The sequence below is a fragment of the Sprattus sprattus genome (genome assembly GCF_963457725.1).
Source record: "Sprattus sprattus genome assembly, chromosome: 2".
Lineage (NCBI taxonomy): Eukaryota > Metazoa > Chordata > Actinopteri > Clupeiformes > Clupeidae > Sprattus > Sprattus sprattus.
Window position 1 is genome coordinate 44375178 of NC_137921.1, and position 18274 is coordinate 44393451.

At 45.5% G+C, this 18274-nt stretch overlaps 1 protein-coding gene across 4 annotated transcripts in view; it reads right to left on the bottom strand.

Moving 5' to 3' along the window:
• Positions 1-17818, bottom strand: part of osbpl9 (oxysterol binding protein-like 9) — a gene marked incomplete at its 5' end in the record, with an annotated part of 37416 nt that extends 19598 nt beyond the window's left edge. For 2 of the 4 annotated variants that reach the window (XM_080832618.1, XM_080832617.1), the window contains 5 exons: positions 337-432; positions 7833-7909; positions 13523-13601; positions 16191-16241; positions 17708-17818. In XM_080832618.1, the coding sequence (XP_080688744.1) occupies positions 337-432; positions 7833-7909; positions 13523-13601; positions 16191-16241; positions 17708-17818 (414 nt within the window). Of the gene's footprint in view, positions 1-336; positions 433-6148; positions 6247-7574; positions 7631-7832; positions 7910-13522; positions 13602-16190; positions 16242-17707 lie in introns of those variants that run through there. The other 2 variants (XM_080832620.1, XM_080832619.1) reach the window with 2 other exon arrangements.
• Positions 17819-18274: the final 456 nt, after the last annotated feature.

Sequence of the window (18274 nt, forward strand, 5' to 3'; positions counted from 1 at the left end):
TCACTTCACACTTTAAACTGCTGCTAGCCCTTCTACTCTTAATTGTTGAATGTTAATGTTATATGTTATATTGTTATAATGTCATAGTGTTACAGAGCTATGTGTATGTTAATGTTACATTTTATATGTTTTATTGTCATAGTGTTATAGAGTTTGATGTTATTTTTTGGTATATGTTATATGTATGACGTCTACTGCGTAGATGAATGATGAATGATGCTGGCCAAGTCGAAAGAATTTTGCTGTGCTGAAGCAATTTGGTACATGCAACAATAAACACACTTTGACTTTGACTTTAAATGATAATAACTACAAAGGAATTTGATGAAATCTGACCTTGAGCTGATCAATGAGAATCTGAAGATAGGCATCAGCCTCGGCGAGCTTCTTGTCAAAGTCCTGAACGCTTGGAACAAAGCCTGTTTCTGCCTCCTAAGTTGGGAAGTGAGAGACACAGAGAGGCCATGTGAGACCAGTTTCACCTCATGCGGACTCCCACGCCACATGCTAGTGGCCACCGTGCTCAATAACCAGCGTGGGAGGAAGCAGGCAGTTCAAAGACATGTTACGTGATGTCAATCGACGTCTGTTTGTCATGCTATTTGACTGCCCAATTAAACACGTTGTACTTGTGGTGATGAAAAAGTCGCTACAAAATCATCCTATGACAGAGAAAAGTCTGACACAAATGCCATGAACCCAAGTGGCTGTAGGGATGCGGGTTTCCTGTAAGCCTAAAGCCAAATTTACCACAGGGTATCAATGTTAATATTTATATTCATCAAAAAGACACATACAACCACATACACATGTGGCAGATTCAAACATGAACAAACATTATCGGGCAAATTAATTTTACAACAAACTGTCATGCTGTGTCTTTTTTTGACCTGGGAGACTGACAGCGAGTTAGTAAACAGTACAAAAGGCTTTGCTTGACAGACTGTCTGGCTCCCAGCTTTCCTGGACTTAAGTAAAACCAAGTATGGAGACTGGAGCGAGAAAAAGGAAATTCAGTTGAACGATAGGAGTAGACGTTATCAGCGGCTTGTTCTGCAGTTTTCCATGACACTTCCTTTCGCATACCGATGTGGACAATCACACTCCTAGCCACGCATACACGTGAGTGTGTTTGTAAGTTCAAATTTGGTAATCAAATCACTTAATAAGACTTCTTTTATATATAAATTAAATAAATCAGTAAATAAAAGAGCCTGACACATCCACTGCAACGTTACAAAAACAGTACATCAATTTCAGAGAAAAAGAAGAGTAGATAGAGGCTCTGGCCTAGGTGTTGAAAACTGGGTGGATCATCAAAACACTTTGTACAGGATACAGTTGTTGTTCAGGACCAAAGGACACCCTTAACAGTAGGTACCACAGAAATGGGAATGAAACAGATATGGTGCGAGTCATGTGAACAAGTTGTTTTTTGAGACACAGACACACAGATTTTATTTCCCAAATTTTACAAAAGGACTCACATGAGCGGAACAATGTAACTCATTATTGCTGACCACCCCAGATGTGCTGAACACCAACATCAAAATTACTGTCGGTAGTCGGACTTCCACATGTCAAACACACACATATAGACACACAGACACAAACACACAATTATGCATACAAGGCCCTGCCTTGCTGCACTGACAAACCTAACAGACCTTGTGGTCGGTAATGGCCCCACTCCCACACATACAGATGAGAGAGGGTTCACTCAGACTGTGGCGAGGCGTTCGTATCTGGTCATTCCTGCATTGAGAGGAAGCCCTTCTGCTACCTCTGCTGTTCCCCTCTGTCGCTAACTGGCTGATGGGTGGTGGCTTATGGCCCTTACTGTGTCCCGCAGCTGAAGAACGCCTGGAGGAGGCCGCGGACCCAGAGCGGCCAGCTGTGACAGATCTCACGGGGATGTGCAGGAAAGCCATACCCTTTTTAACGGCCAGTCGTACACTCCGCGCCGGCTCAGTCTGAACAGTAAACACGGTTCACAGCACGGCGCACAGAGGGCAAAGTCTAGGGCTGGGCTTTTTTTTTTGTTATCTGCCAACCATCTTGTGACGTTCAAAGGTTGCAAATTTGCAGAAATCAGAAGAGTGTGCAATTTCACAGAGCAGTCCAGTAAATAAACAACTAGTTAATAACCCTTAGCTGACTGCCTGGCTCTTCAGCACTAGAAATGGGGTCAGATGTGTTTAAGCTGCAGGGGTAGGGGCTCTTAGTGATCCAAGCGTCCTCTTTTAGCGTCCTCTAATTCCACAACCCGTTCTTAGAACCAACTGAACCAAACTGACCAACACAGCAGTCTAAATCCATAAATCTCAGTGCATGGTTGAGGGAAAAACACCGCAGCACTTTGGTTTCTTCAGGCTACTGTTAGATTTAGGTGATTTACATATATAAGACTACAATGTAACATAAGAGACCACATCTCAACTAAGCCCCCACAAGCTGGTTTGCATAACACCAGGCCAGAGCCATCAGGCTTGGCTTCAGGCCTTTTGTCTATGTTGAGGAGCCATCAGACATGGTTCCTGGCTTTTGTGAGTCTTGGAGCTATAGACATTAGTCTCTGGTTGGTGGCCTTTGTCTACAGCCAAGATAAGATGGTTGAAGTCAAAAGATATTAGCATCTATATACATTCCCAATAGCCAGGGACGTGCAAATACATTCTGAGGGGCAGTTGCTCTGCCCTGGAATAAAGGGGCAACACGTTAATATTCGTCACCGCCGCTGCCACGCCCCCGTCCCATGGACGAAAATTTTGCCTATATCATTTCAACCTCTCACTAACCGCCGCTACCACGCCCCGTCTCCTGGACGCATATTTTGCCTACATCATTTTAAACTCTCACTAACTGCCGCTGCCACGCCTCCGTCCCCTTGACACTTATTCCGCGATTAGATTTAACTTTTTTCACCTCCAGACACACCCATCCCCTCCCCTTACATCCTGTTCATATGTTAATTCTACACTATAACTGTGTACATTTATGTAATGTACAGAGAACACCTCCTCGTATACAGAGACCTTTCCTGGCAGATGAATACGTGCCTCCTGGCATGCTCGTGCTGTGTCGAGGTGACCATGGCTAGTGTCTGAATAAATGATTCAACAAGTCTCCTACTTCAACAAGTCTCTTACTCTGAACAAAACTAACTTGACCAAGTGTGGGCCTTCAAAGATTTTGCTGAATAAACAGCTGGTACTTTCACTAACTCTGAGCTTGATTCAACAGTCTTGGCTCCACTTTTTACCCCAAACAGCCCATTACACAAGTGCCTTACTAATGAGAGCAACATGATAATTAATTCTATTGGGTGCAATACTGCATTACATTACAGTGATCACAAAGGAGCCTGGCTAACCACACTGGAGCATTTACTAATCTGGTGTTTCCAATGAGTCTCAGCTCCCTCCATCCCTGTGAGTGGAGGTGTGCTGCTCCCTGCTGCCTGCAGGTGTTATGCTCTACCGGATGGCGGTGGCTCATCCAGTAGTCATGGAGGAGGCTCTCCACAACAGGGCCTAGCGGCATGATGGCACAATGCGTTGTGAGTGGAACAAGTGGTCCTGTGTCCCTCTCTCTTCCTCTTCCTCCCCGTTTGCTATGCGCTCACCTGACAAAGGAATCACCAAGGATACACTGATGTCATGCACTGAGGAGCTTCGAGAGGCTAGCCCCCATTGGACACAAACAGGAAGCTGCCATTTGTAGTGTTATTACAGACTGTAAAAGCCATGACACAGGATACTGTGGACAAAAAGCTGACTTGCAAGGGAAACTACAGTATTTGTATCCTTTTCATGTTGCCAATAGCTCATAAAAAGACTACAAGCCTTTCAGTGGTGAAAACAAGCAGTTTACTTTGACGCAGATGCTTGTCCCATGGCATTACACTGTAGGAATCACCAAGGATACACTGATGTCATGCATTTGTTGCAGTTGCCGGTCATAGCGTTCTCGCTCAATATTAGACCGACGGAGTTAGTTTTTTGTCCCTGGTAAAACTGGACCCAAAAAGATGGGAAAATAGGGTTAGGTTAAAAAATGTCCCTTTAAGACAAAACATCCTTTGCATGAGCACATTAGTTTGAGGGACATACAGAGGAGCACACAAAACTCCAGCACCATGCCGACAAACATTGGTCGTCAGGAGTGGCAGAGAGGGAGAGAGAGAGGTTTTTAGTCATTAAGGCCGAATTATGCTCTGTTTTAGACGTAACGCGTAAGCACGTAATTTACACAAGGAACTTGTTTTAGACAAGTTTTGATTTAAGGTTCGTTTTAGATGCAGAGCCGTGTTGCAAGGCTTGTGAGCCTTGTTGCAAAGCAAATTGACGCCAGAACTGTAGATTTGTTTTGAGTTAAGTAAGCCTATTTATTGCAGCAGGACAAAGGAAAAAAACTTACCGGAGCATGAAAGTGTAGTGGGCGAAAGGCTTGATGTTATGAATACATGTGTTACACAAAATACAAATGTTGGCAATTCAGTACCAGTGGCGAAAAAGACAGCACATGACGCAAAAGTTCGTTTATTGACATCTTTTAATGACTGCGACAGGCTTTAAAACAATGTGTTTATGAGTTACATTATTCAAAGATGAGGTGGTAAACGGCGAGAGAATCTCATCATGTTGTCAATGCTTGTAACTACAATGGTGCTGGCCACAAGGTAACGGCAGGTTACTGTTAACTTTTGTATATGAGCAGACCGGGCTCATTCTATCAAACTCGCTGGTGCAATTGATGGATTCACGTCAATATGAACTCAATGAAAGATATCACCATGACTCACAAGTGGCGGAAAATGAATATGAAAGTACCTATTTGTTCTGAATGACCACATTCCCTCCAAACAATCGCGGGTGAGAATGGGATATTCGCTGTAATTTGAGCGTCCTTATAAGTGTTTAAAGAGGATTTGTAAAGGAGTTCATGTCTTCGGACGTCTTCTGTTATCTTTGTTCCTAATCCATAAGAAAAGGCTTGTGAGACGGTCTGCAGGGTATTCATGATTTAAAAAAATGTCTGGGTCTAAAAAAGACTGTATGCTATTAACCCGGAAACGTGAGACTCTGTGAAAGGCTGTGGTAGCCGGCCAATCACAGCCTTTGCGAGCTGTGTAGGGCCGTAGTGTTTTAGTCGCATAGTCAGGAATTTTGGGCGACGCACTTAAGCACGTAAGGGGGGGTATTTTACCGCGCAAGGGGGGGTTGTGTATCTTACGTGCTTACGCGTTACGTCTAAAACAGAGCATAGTTCGGCCTTTAGGACACCTGTGTCTCCAGGCAGCCTGTGTGGCCACCAGGAAACGTCACTCTCCCCCTTCACTTCTGTCCCCATAAAATGTCACTCCCCTCCTGCTACCCACCTATTTACAGTCACATGACAGGCACATAACTTCTCACTGTGCCGTCACACACACACACACACACTCCTCTATTAACAAATGACAAAGCAAAAAAAGTGCTGTGTGCTTTTTTGTGTCCTCTGTCTCTGTCTCACTCCTTTGAAGAGAGTGTGTTCTCGGCAGACTGTGACCCCCATCGGGATCCTGTGACAGAGTTAAGTGTTAAAAACAAACAAAAGCACCACTCTTTGGGCTTAGGTTTTTGTTGCGTCAACAGCAGGGAGCTCACAAAGGCTACACACCAATGACACACACACACACACACACATATGCATATTAAACATATACAAACACATATTATACACACACACACACACACACACACACACACACACACCACACACACACACACACACACATACCACACACACACACATACCACACACACACACAACCACTATCAAACATATAGACACACACAGTATTATCAAAAACCTTTGTGCAGAACTAAAGAAGAGGTGCTTGCTTAAACCTGGAGGTTGCCCTTATGCTAATGAAAAAAGAGTAACTGGCCTGCTGCTACTTCAGCATATTTACTCAATCTGCCATTGACTGACACAACTCCCCCCCCTCCAGATGAAACAGCAGTAGAGATCAAACCCCTTAAAGCTGTTAGCACCCTCCACTCAACTCAGCCCAGCCCACCCCACCCTCCACTGACCCCATTTCTACACAATCATTCCACGTTTACAACAACAGTAACAGCCGGATCATGAGCTTGGTACTTACAGCGCGTCTGTGTCTGTGGAACATGCCTCGTTAAGACCGCGCAGGCCAAAGCTGATGCAAGCTTACGCTTCCCCCTTTTCTCTCTGCCCTCTTTCACATTCACCCTCGCTCAAAATACATGCTTTCCCTCTTTCCCTTGCTCTCTCCCTTGCTCTCTCTCTCTCACACACATACACAGACACACACTATGCCCTCCACTCTTGTTTTTGTACGTTCTCCTCTCCCGAGAACAGCCCAGCTGCTAGCGTCGTGTCCACAGCATTGCTGCCACAAACTGCGCAGAAGCAGAGAAAACTTAATCCACCCTCCTCTTATGACAGGAAGTGCACACTTCCTTTGAGAAGAGAAAAAAAACAGCAGACGCTTACTTTGAGAGGGAGAGAGAGAGCGAGAGAGAAAAAAAGAGAGAGGGAGGGGGGAGAGAAAGAGAGAGAGGGTAAAAACACAATGGGCTGCCGTGATTGGTAGGAGGGACCTCGGACAGATGACGGAGTCAGAGGATAAGCTGAGCTCTGACTGGCTGTGAGTCACATGTCGGAATGACTGTACGCTGACACACTGTGTGCTAGCGAGTGGATACATGCAGCCAGTCAGCAGAGCTGTTTACATGAGAGAGGGATGAGAGCGAGAGAGAGAGAGAGAGAGAGTAAAGAAAGAGTGGGAGGAGTAGCACAGAGCAAGGAGACAAGAGGGAGAGATAAACAGATCGACAGAAAGAGAGGGGAAGGAAAGAAGACACAAACAAAACATGGGCAGGAACAGCGAGGGGAGGATGAGAGAGAGGGAAAGAGGGAGGGGTAGCGATGCTGCTGCAGTGGGAAGAGATGAGTGGGAGCTGCTCAACACTGAGCTGGGAGCCCATGAACATCAAGAATCAGCAGTCACAATTCAACATGAGAATTACGGTGCAAACCCATGACAGCGACGCGATCAAATTCCATCGCTTTGAGTGGGCGTGGAAGTAGCGTGTGGAAATAGCATACATTCCTACAATTTTCAAACCGTCAAAGACGACACCAAACAATCTCATTGGCCGCTGCCGGGAAAAATCGCTCCTCATTTGCATAAGTTTCAACATGTTCAAATTTTCATCGTCGTGTCGCCCAGATCGCTGGTCTACGTCACAATGGATTGGCTCCCGTTGAAATGCATTGGGTTTAGAAATCGCGTCGCTCATAACGGTGGCATGGGTTTGCACCGTTAGGACAAAACTGTGCATCAAGGCGAGTTCAGATGTCTTTGTGGGTATTTTAAAGTCAAGGATAAGAGTCCTTCACCTCTCCTACACCTACACACTACTTGTTCATCTAGCCTCAGGCTGAGCAAGAGCAAGCCTGTCTTTTAATCTCAAATAACAGCCAAATTGACACACATGCACAAACACACGCACACACACACTAGCACAAACACACACACACACACACACCTCTGATCTCCATGTCTGCAGATTGAATGGAAAAAGCGATATGACATGAAAGGAAGGAGAATACATTTTGCTTTCAGGCTTTCCCTACGGAGGCCTGGCTGTCTGGTGGAGAGTTGATCTATGACAGGGGTGCAGTAAAGTATTCAGAACAGGAGGTGAATAATACACTTGCCCACAAGCACACACGCACACGCACACACACACACACACACACACACACACACACACACACACACACACACACTGTGATGTCCTTACCCGAAGCTGTAGGGTGTGTCGAAGAATAGTGCCCTCTAAAGCATGGATCCACTTCTCCCGTTCGTCCGCATCACGTGCTGAGTCGGAAATGAACACATAGACACACACACTCCAGTTAGCACAAGCCAAATGGGTTCTGCTCAACAAGCCAGGAGAAGTCCCTGCAGACCCGGGGACTCTCCAGCGTCTGATCTCCAAGTCAGCTCTGGGAGTTGGCTAGGGTTCCCAGTGACAGCAGATGCAGAGTTGTCTGGCAACGTCCTGTTGCTGTCATTTACAGGGTGGAGTTGGGCAACTGCGCTGGGAGAAAGGGAAGATAGACCTTAAGAAAACATGGTGTTTCAAAAACACAGGCGAGGCCAAGTGTGACCACAGACTGCTGTGAGGGTCCAGAAAAAAGAGAATTCAGAGGATCTTCATGCTTCATGATCTCCATAGGCCTGCTGGATAACCACTAATCTGTGGTGGATCGCAAACAGAACATGACATGAAGTGCTGCTGGCAGCGAAAAAATTTAAGTTTGAGACATGCTAGATGTTTCTATGAGCTAATCACTTAAACATTACGAGCACTTTCATGAGGGTACAAAGTGTACGCTTGCATAAGGCTTCACCACACACACAAACACACACACCTTCTGACCTTAATGGAACAATAAAACAGAAACACTGTGAAAACACAATGCCTATACTGCTGATCATCAGAGATCTCTTGAGTCCAACAACTTCACTGATTAAGAGGGATGCAACTTATGTCGGGGCATGAAATGGCACATACAACACCTGCAGGAGTGCATGATCCACATGGGAGAAGAACAGAGGATAAAGAGGGGGTATAGAATACTGAAGTAGTGAAAAGGCAGACATCCTGATGATGAATGGCGCAAGGCTCAGCAGAAACGGGAAAAAGCTTTTAAGAACATTAAGCCAAGACCTTAATGTGTGCCAAACCCTCCCCAACACACATGCACATATGTGCGCATGGACATGCACACATCCACACAGACACAAACACACAGAAGCTCCTGCTTCCATCTCTGCACAAAATCAATGCAGATGCACTTCCGCACTGCAGAAGTGCAGAGGTAAGTTTAGCTGCACTGCGGTGCCTCCTTATGCTCTTTCCATTGACTCACGTTCCAGATCATTACGCCCATCATGACACTTGAGAAACCTACTGCAGGACCACAAACAAAACAGAACACAACCCCACTCCACCCCCCCACTTGGCCCTCCCATTTTTCATCAAAACCATCCCCACACCTGACCAGACAGAAACCCAACATGCTTCATCTCGCCCTGAAGAACCACCTAATGTATCGAACTATAAAAACTAGCCTTCTTTAAAGGATACAGATGAACCTCACCTCCCAGGTCTAGAATCATCAGTCTTCTGGCTTAGTTCACAGCGAAGTGTGAGTAGGGAGTAAGCAATGTCCCAGATGCATGTTAAATTTGCAGGCCAAAACAAACGGAGCTATGCTCCTTAGCCAAACTAGCACACCGACCAGGTCATGTGACTGTGACACAGCTGCTGGGCTCTAGCCAAAGCCTGCTGTTTTTTTTGGGTTCCCTTTTTTTCAGAGGTTGTGCCAAAACGCATGGAGGGGCATCAAACGCTGCCGAAAGTGCAGTCAACTCCTGTGCACTTTACAAAATGGAGTCAAAACATTCCAGGAGCCAATGTGCAAAATGGAACAACTGGAAAAAAACAAACCAGTTCTAAAAGTGCACATGCTTTTGTATTATAGCTTCCTGATGCAGCAAGAGCACTAAACTACAAGTAACCTCTCGGGGTGAAAGCCTGTGGCAACGTGGGCGAGGATCAAAAACCCTGACGCTTACTGTGGGGGAAGGTGAAACGTCAGGGTACCCAACCATACAGCTCATGTATGTCTTCATCTCCATCTCTTTGGATGGCAGAGACACTCACCTGCCTAAAGTAGCCCTCTAGAGTTATTAGAGCACTGACAGGCTATTCTCTACAACATGCCCAATTAAAGACAAACCGCTGAAGAGGGAGAGAGAGAGAGAGAGAGAGAGAGAGACAAAGAGAAAGAGAGAGAAATAGAATTAGAGGGAGAAAAATAAATAGAATGAGAAAGAGATAGAGAGAGAGAGAGGATGGACCTCGGAGAGCTTCTTGTTGATTATTAAGAGGGCTCGCATCACTGAAAAACAGACAAAAAAGAAAACCGACTTCTTCTCAGTTCATGTGTAGTATCAGAAAGGGCGCAAGTTCTAACCACATCATGTGTACATTTTGTCCACGCCACCTGATGTACTGCTGTTGTACTGTATGTAGACTGCAGGATGGGATGTCTTGAACACTGCATTCCACACACGGCCACCACTAATGCGCACGTACAACAAATGCGAACCACAGCCTGCGTGGAGTGCAGCACGGAGGCCTGCTTGCGGTGGCTTGGTCTTAAGAGGGCAGACAAAGAGGAAGAAGAGACTAAACAAAACAAAAAAAGACACAAACAGAGAGAAAGACAAAGATAAAGGAGTGAGACAGAGGGATGGAGAATAATAGAAAGAGAATGGGGGAGAGACAGACAGGGTGTTGAGGGGTTGAGTTCGGTGGCTACGTGTGGAGAGCTTCTACTGCTGCAGCTAAAGTAGTGTAGTCAGGGTGCTAGTCGTGGCTCTTGATGGTGTTTGGCGGGTGTTTGTGCATGCTCAGTTCTGTTCATTTCTGCAGCTAGTGCGGGGAGAGATCTCTGGCAGGACTCCCGTGGGACAGGCAGCGAACACAGCTCTGTTACATTCTCTTTTCTTGCGTGCTTCATCTTTCTGTCGGTCGCGCTCTCCCTACTGTGTTTCTCCCTCAGGCTGTGGTACCGTGCTGCTGGTAAGCAGGCGGCAGTCACAACCTATAATACAATCATCGCTATAATCCAATACTCTAGATCTTGTTTAATATAGCAGCAGGACACACATAGAGAAAGAGACAAATAAAAAGACAAGACTGCTGCTACAGAAAAGCATAAACAATGCCACAAACACTACACGTCTTTCCTTACTCCACATCGAAATGTCACTAAATCTCTCCATGAATCATTCAATTTCTTACCATCTCCGCACCTACCCTGTACTCTGTTTGTACCATCTGAATGTTGACCTTCTGTCATTTCCCCACACTGACCTTTCCCTCTCCCTCTCCACCTCCCTCCTGCACATATTTCCCCATCAGGTACAGTCCTCCCTCTCCTCTCTGCACATCCCTTGCCATTAGGATCTTTTCGGTCAACCTTTTGTTTTTCTAATCTTCCCTGTTAATCCATCGGCATCGAAGACAGACTGTGCCTGTCATGTCCCCCGAGTGCCCTGGCCAGCTGGCTGAGGCTAGTCTTAGTCAGTGGGGGCTGTGGACAGAGAGGCCCAGAGTGTGGCGGAAACATGGGATCACCTGGGGGCTCTCAAGTGCACCAGGAGGGAAAAGGGCCTGATCAATTATGGATGAGCCCCTTAAATAGATGTGCAGTGGTGGGCGCTCCTCTGCCTGTCTCCTAGCATTTCCTCTGCTTCTCACGGATGGCCTCAAACAGTCATGATACCCCTCCGCTTCTCGCTGGCTCTACCAACTCACATATCCACATAGACTTGTGTGTGTGCCTCCACCTGGTCAAGCACATGCAGTTTTTGTTAGCCTCTGAGAGTTCTCATTCTACCACCTAGTTTTCCCCAACAGGAATCTGAGTGTCGAAAAACCAAGAATTGTTTACCGTTCAGAGAAAGCCATCTCCATATGAAAAATATTCCATCAATACAGCACTGGGTCTTCTACCTCACCTGGGAGAACAGCCTCTCGAGGGCTTCTCATTGCTCACATAAAGTGCCTTCATCCCCTCTGAAGGCTCTCTCTGCATCCCACCCGTTCTCCCTGTGTACATTAGCGTTCTGGATGACTGCTAATGGGCCTCCTCTCCGGATGGGGATCTGGCTGATTGTGCAGGACCAGCTTCCCCAGGGTAACACCACGAGGATGCCACCTCGCCCCGCCTCCCCTTGATAACATCCCCATTTCCAGCCATCCTCCACTCCACTCTGGTCCTACTCTTCCTATGGAGTCTCAGTCTTGCTGAGAAATAAATCTTAAGGCAAATTCACTGTTCAGAAAGTGAAGGAAGTTAATTGCAACTCTGTGAGCATAACATAAATGCCCAACTTACACAAGAAAAACAATTTCCATATCCCTGCGTATTTGTGTGCCGGGATAAAATACATCACTTGACTGAATTAGTCAAACCATTTAATAAATGAAATTAAAAGCCCTACATTTTCAAAATTTCCTGTACAGAACAATTATTGAATGAGATCCAAATGGACAATAACTCAAAATGGCATCAAAACGCATGCACACACACACACACACACATACACAAATAAGTGAGCGAATGAGCAAGATTTTCCCTTCATCTTCCCTTCTGTTTACCCTTCCCACCTCCCGCCATCACCCCGAGCATGCAGAAGCGACCGCCACCTTACCCTTCCTATTGTAGAGCCACAGCATACAGTGTCGGAACATAGTAATGGGTGAAGGCATGGAGAGGTGGTGGCGGGTGTCTGGGCAGGAGGGTGGCGTGAGCAGGGCTAGTGGAGGTGTGAGGATGGGGAAGCGGGAGCAGAACGAGCAGGGAGGCGGCTAGCAAGGAAAGAGAAGGAAGAGGGCAGACACCTGACAGAGGAGGAAGAGGAGGAGGAAGAGAAGGAGGAAGAGGAGGAGAGAGTGCAGAGTTGCATCACGACCCCTGCCAGCGACCAGCAGCCACACACAGTGACGGTCTGCCCTAAAGCCTCTCTGCCAGACAGGAGAGGGTGATGTGTTTGGCTAGGAGAGGGAGCGGGAGAAAGGGAAAAAGAGGAGAGGGAGGGGAGGTGTAGGTCCTCGCCGCTTCCCTGATCTCCAACTGTGGCAGTCTTGTGGTCTCCTGGGCAGGGGTGGGGTAAGGAGAGGACCGCGAAACAAACGCGAGATCAGAGGAGTCTCAAGGCTGCTTAAAGGAGCGTTATTCCCTTTAATCCACTGCTCCTGATGCTGCTGGAGAGGACTGAGGGAATCGCAGCTGGCAGTGTTTAGATGTAGCCGATGGGTGGAAAAACATCAAAGAGGTTCCTGTGGGTCCCCCCCTTAACCAGAAGCGACACCACCCTCCATAAAACAAACATTCCTCTCTGCCTGTCTTCGTCACGGCTGATTTGGGGAGCCACCAGACGACAAAAGCCCCCCCGCGGTGGAGGAAAGGTCCACACGGAGCAAGCAGACGCGAAACAGTGGAAATGTGTGTTGCATCAGTGTACTGAGGTGCTGGAATAATTTGACATTAAAATAAGTGTTAGTCAGAGAGCAATATTAATGGCTAAGATGGGAAAGAGCTAGAGAGTGAGGTAGAGAGAGACAGAGAACTGGACACAATGGAGAAAAAGAGAAAAAAAAAGATTGAGAAGAAAAGAGAGAAAGAGAGAGAGGGGGGATAAAGAGAGAGAGAGAGAGAGAGAGAGAGAGAGAGAGAGAGAGAGAGAGACTAGCTACATGTGGGCACGTGAGTCACCGGCAGCGTGCTGCAGCGCTACAAACAGAAGCATGGTGGGAGGGCAGTTAGAATAGGAGGGCGAAATGAAAAGAGGTGAAGGTGAAAACAGAGAAGTAAAACCAGTAGCAGTCACACAAAAAAAAGGTCTCACCTTGAAAATGGAAAGTCTTTTGGTCCACGGTGATGGTGAAAGTGCTGTCGTCCTCGTCATCGATTCCTATCACAGCACCCTGAGAGACGGCAGAGGAGAAGGAGAGGGAGAAAGAGAGAAGGAAAAAAAAAAAACAGAGGAATCGGAGCCAGTTAGACAGGGGACGACGTCACTGCCTCTCCCTTCCTCTCTCAAACACAAATAATAGAGCCGGGAGGAGTGGAGACGAGGGGAGGGGGAAACTGGGTGGAGTGAGGAGAGCACCAGTGGAATTAAGAGAGAATGAAAGTGGGAGAGAGCAGGAGAGAAAGAGGAAAAGACAGACAGAGATGGAGACAGAAAGATAGTAGGAAGAAGACAGAGAAAATTACAAACTAAACAATTTAAGACAAGCCAGAGAGAGCGAAAAAGATAGAAAGAAAGAAAGAAAGAAAGAAAGAAAGAGGGACTAGTGGAATGTCTCACTGGATGAGTGGGATAGCATGCATGTGTGATTAACCTCTTCTGCTCTGCCTACTGGCTCCCACTGCAGACAGAGCAGGTGTAGGGGTAGGGAGGGGGAAGAGGTGTTAGGTAGCAGTAGCATGCTAGTGGATGGCTGGGTCCTTTGGCTAGAAGCTGGGAAGTGCTTTGAAGACAGCTTTAAAGGCCAAGATGGAAATTAACTGAGATGGCAAGCTGCTAATAGACATTTCACTGCTAAGCAATTTGATTAAACTGAACTGTACACTGCTGAACGTGTAAGGACAATGCAGTCTGCGAGCGACAGCATGCCACATGCTGGCACCAGTGACAATTCACCCGTATGGACCGAGAAATCCAGAGGCAATGCTGGAGCTACATGTGATGAACATCACTAGTATACTGTTTTGTCACCACCTAAATGTTTCACTGTGAAGTCCACCTGAGTGTAACAAAAACCTCAATTTCTAATAACATCCACTTCAGTATTTCCAGGCATTCTTCTGCCACCTTGGACATACAATTCACTCGCTCAGTGAATCGACCTACAGTGAATCTCCGTTTACATTCCGTTCCGTAACAGGAGCAAAACTGAAAGATGACAAATGTGTACACAAACTACTGAGTGTCTGATTAGATTATGACAAAAGCTAACCACCCCCTCCCCCACTCTCCCGGAAGGTCTGACACATCTTTGACACAGGTCAAATTCATCTAAAATATGATCTCATCAGTGAAACTATGTTTTCTTAACACGTGTCCCAAACTCTGAATGGAAGCAAGAAGGCTGATGCTTACCCAAACCCTCTCATGCAGTACTGTTTTATGAGTCCCATGGGGTAAAAGACAAAATGGCTCTCCCTTCTTCCATGACTGACGCACAACTTTTGGAGCTCAGAGTGTTTGTTGCATTTGTTAGTAATTCCATTACAAGTCACCTGACCAATGGCAGGAACAGCCTTGGTGAATTAGACCCAGGACATGAGAGTCGTTTATGAAAGCAATCGACCAGAGACTGCACGGACTCAGATAACCTTATAACAGCGCCAGAAAAAGACATCTGTGAAAGATCATCTGAAATACAGTCCGCTTCCATCCAGATTTTTTGTAAATGAACAGCCAGTGGAGCTACACTGATGCCAAGTGAACGCTTGAGTGCCATTAACTACCATGTTTTACTCATGCCAGCTAAGTTGGAGAGGGCCTTCATAGAAAACCCGCAGTAAAGGGTTAAATCAAGGGCGTAAAACACTGACACAGACCCTAAAATGGGAAGATTTAAGACGTCAGAGGCTCTAGAATAACAGTCATGGATGCCAAATGCTGCCCTCTAGTGACTAACATTATTATTCCAACTTCACCAAAGATTTATAATCTCCATTACCGCATCCGTTGCAAAAGTGTCTGCACTGGCTTCTAGAGAGTGCTCAGTAAGTCAAAATTAATATACCATCTTTGACCTCTGCTTTAGCTACCTCCTCAACAACCTAAATGAGGAAATAACATCAGCACCAACTAAGCTTGACCTTTAATGTTTTTAGTTCCGTTCAGTTGTAAGAGAAATCTGATGGCACATTCTATGAAATTCTACTGGCTTATCATTAAAAGCTAAATAAAGCAGGCTGTTGCTAATGAAATATGAAATAAAAATAAGAGAGCCTTCTCTATCTGGCAGATTTAATGGCCATGATCCAAGATCTGGTTGACATCTATTGTCAGGGCTTGTGTACATGACAGCACCACACTCTACTTCCCTCCCCTCACAGTACCCTATATCAGCCACAAAGGGGAGTAGGCCAAATGATGGGAGCGTATGTTCCCAGGGTCCTATGTTTCCCAGTTCAATATTCTGTTGACACACTTTAATCCTCCTATTGTGTTCGGGTCAATTCATTTCAAGTAAAAATATTTCATAATAGTATCCAGTTTTTAAATTGGAACAGGGCTTCAAATCACCTATATAAAAGACAACAATAGACCATGTCATATTACAGGAATACAGAGCTGGGGAACAGCCTTTTTTCAGGGTACCATTTTGTACTATGAACTGGGGTACATAGGACCCTGGGAAAGCACATAGAATGGGGGACATAGGACCAAATAACTCTTAAGAATATAGGACCCAGGGACCACAGGAACGACCACTACGTGATAAATAAGAAAAGAGTAGAGGGCGATAAAATAAAACATGCAGTAAAGCCCTTACCCTCAGTCGGACACATCCTCTTCTGGACCCACGCATCATTTTGTCTTTGGACTGAGGGAAAATAAAACAGCAGCAGTTGGTCAAAGCAGAAAATGCAAGACACCCTCTCTGAACATAACTGCTGATCAGGTGGAAGGAGAGAGATATTCTACCTAAGGGGTTTTGACAGCTGTACAGCATACCTACAAACAGAAGGTTCTGTTCTGCTGATAGAAATAATAATATATATTTTGTATACTTCAAACAATGTATGTCAAATGCACTTCTCACAAACACAAAACCAGGGCAAAGACTAGCATGCAATTTAACAAATCATTAGTGAACTATGAATGTAGATTAACAGGGAAAGGTGGCTGACAACATTCAGTAGGGAATATTTCTGTGGCGACTGAGAGGTGAAACTTGGGCAGTGGGTCTGCATTTCTGAGGGTATTGGCTCTAGCTAAGGTACTCAAAAGTGAGGCCCTTTCAGGATTAACCAGCACAGGTAGCTGGCTTTTGCAAAAACAGACATCCCCATTGTTTTAAGGTAATGTCAAACTGCAATTGGGTTATTTTGATACCTTATGCGCGGTGTTGATGTAACTTAATGTGATTTACACTCCCTGTGAAACACTATGCCCCTAGATGGTAAATTTGTTTTCAGTAATCATAAAATGAGAGCCAAAGAGTTAGTATTACCCCCCTCTCTCCCAAAAGGTAGTAAGTAGTATTGTCTCATCTTCAGATATCTAGCTGGCAACGAATTACAGCTCGCTGACTTGGCTTATTAACTTTGCGAGAGGGGACATCAAGGGCCTAGCCACTAGCTCGTTTTAATAGGTTGAAAGCTATTAGACAATAACACGTAAACATGTAGCGTCGTTTAGTTTCGGGTAATGTTTCTGTGTGTGAATAAGTACTATTTGAACTGTGGTACAACCGAGAGCAAGTCTGGCATCCACCAAAACAGCTTGTTTTTGCACATTTACTACTAACGTCAACTCCTCGCTAAGACAGGGCACAGGGCAAATATAGTAACTTGGCCCACATCTTACCAACTTTGGTTCAATTTATGTTATGTAGTTTGGTTAAATTGAATTTGTCAGTTATACATAGAGCCTGATACGACTCGTATTATCTGAAAAAATGCCACACGTGGAAGCCCCCACCCTATAAATGATGCTGACCAGCTGTGTCAGCTAGTTAGCTGGCTGGCTAGCTAGCATTAAAGAACCAAATGTAGCATCTTTGCTTCGTTGGGGTATTGCTTCACTACAACCCCCTTTGACACACCAGCAAATATAACCAGAGGAAGTATGACACTATTTGTCGAAGAGCCTTTAAGAATAGTCCTGATAGGTCAATACTACTGTCAGTAAGTGAACCCGCCCCGTGTACCAGCTGAGATTCCCAACTAAGTTACTGGCAACAGGCCTCCTGCCCTTACAGACCGAAGGTATCTCCCCGGCTAGCTGACACAGACGTCTGTCGTAGTTTCACACTCTTTCCCAAGTATGTGCCTTATAGGTGCTTACCGTATAATACGACAGTAATCCAGCATTGTAATCCAAAACAAACCACCGATACTGCCACCCTTTCATTACGTTAGTCCATTTGCTCAGCGGTCCTTCCATGATAGACGCCATCTTTACACTTGGCTACGGTTCAGAGGGGAGGAGCAAATGCGGAGAAAAAACATAGGTGTTACGTCACTACATGACAGGGCGCATGTGTTTATCTGTGGAGCACTGGTAGGATCATAACTATTCTTCACTGTCTGAACCATTGCTAATATCTTTAAATAATATCTGTAATTACTGTCTATGGTTTGTTGTTTAAAGCGCATCATGTCTGACCATAGAGTCAGGGGGGTTTAAAATGAAGCCTGAAGGATAGGCTACTTTTACTTGATAGAACTGGAGGGGCATTGTTTTCAAATACTGCCTTTCTTGTCAAGTCATATTTATTGCTCATGGATAAAGTGATTTTTTTGATACAATGTTACTGTGCTGTAAGTTACATTTAGTTTAAATCAATCTATTCCTGCCCCTGCTAGATGTAAAAACATAAACCACTACTACGACTATACTTCTATTACAACA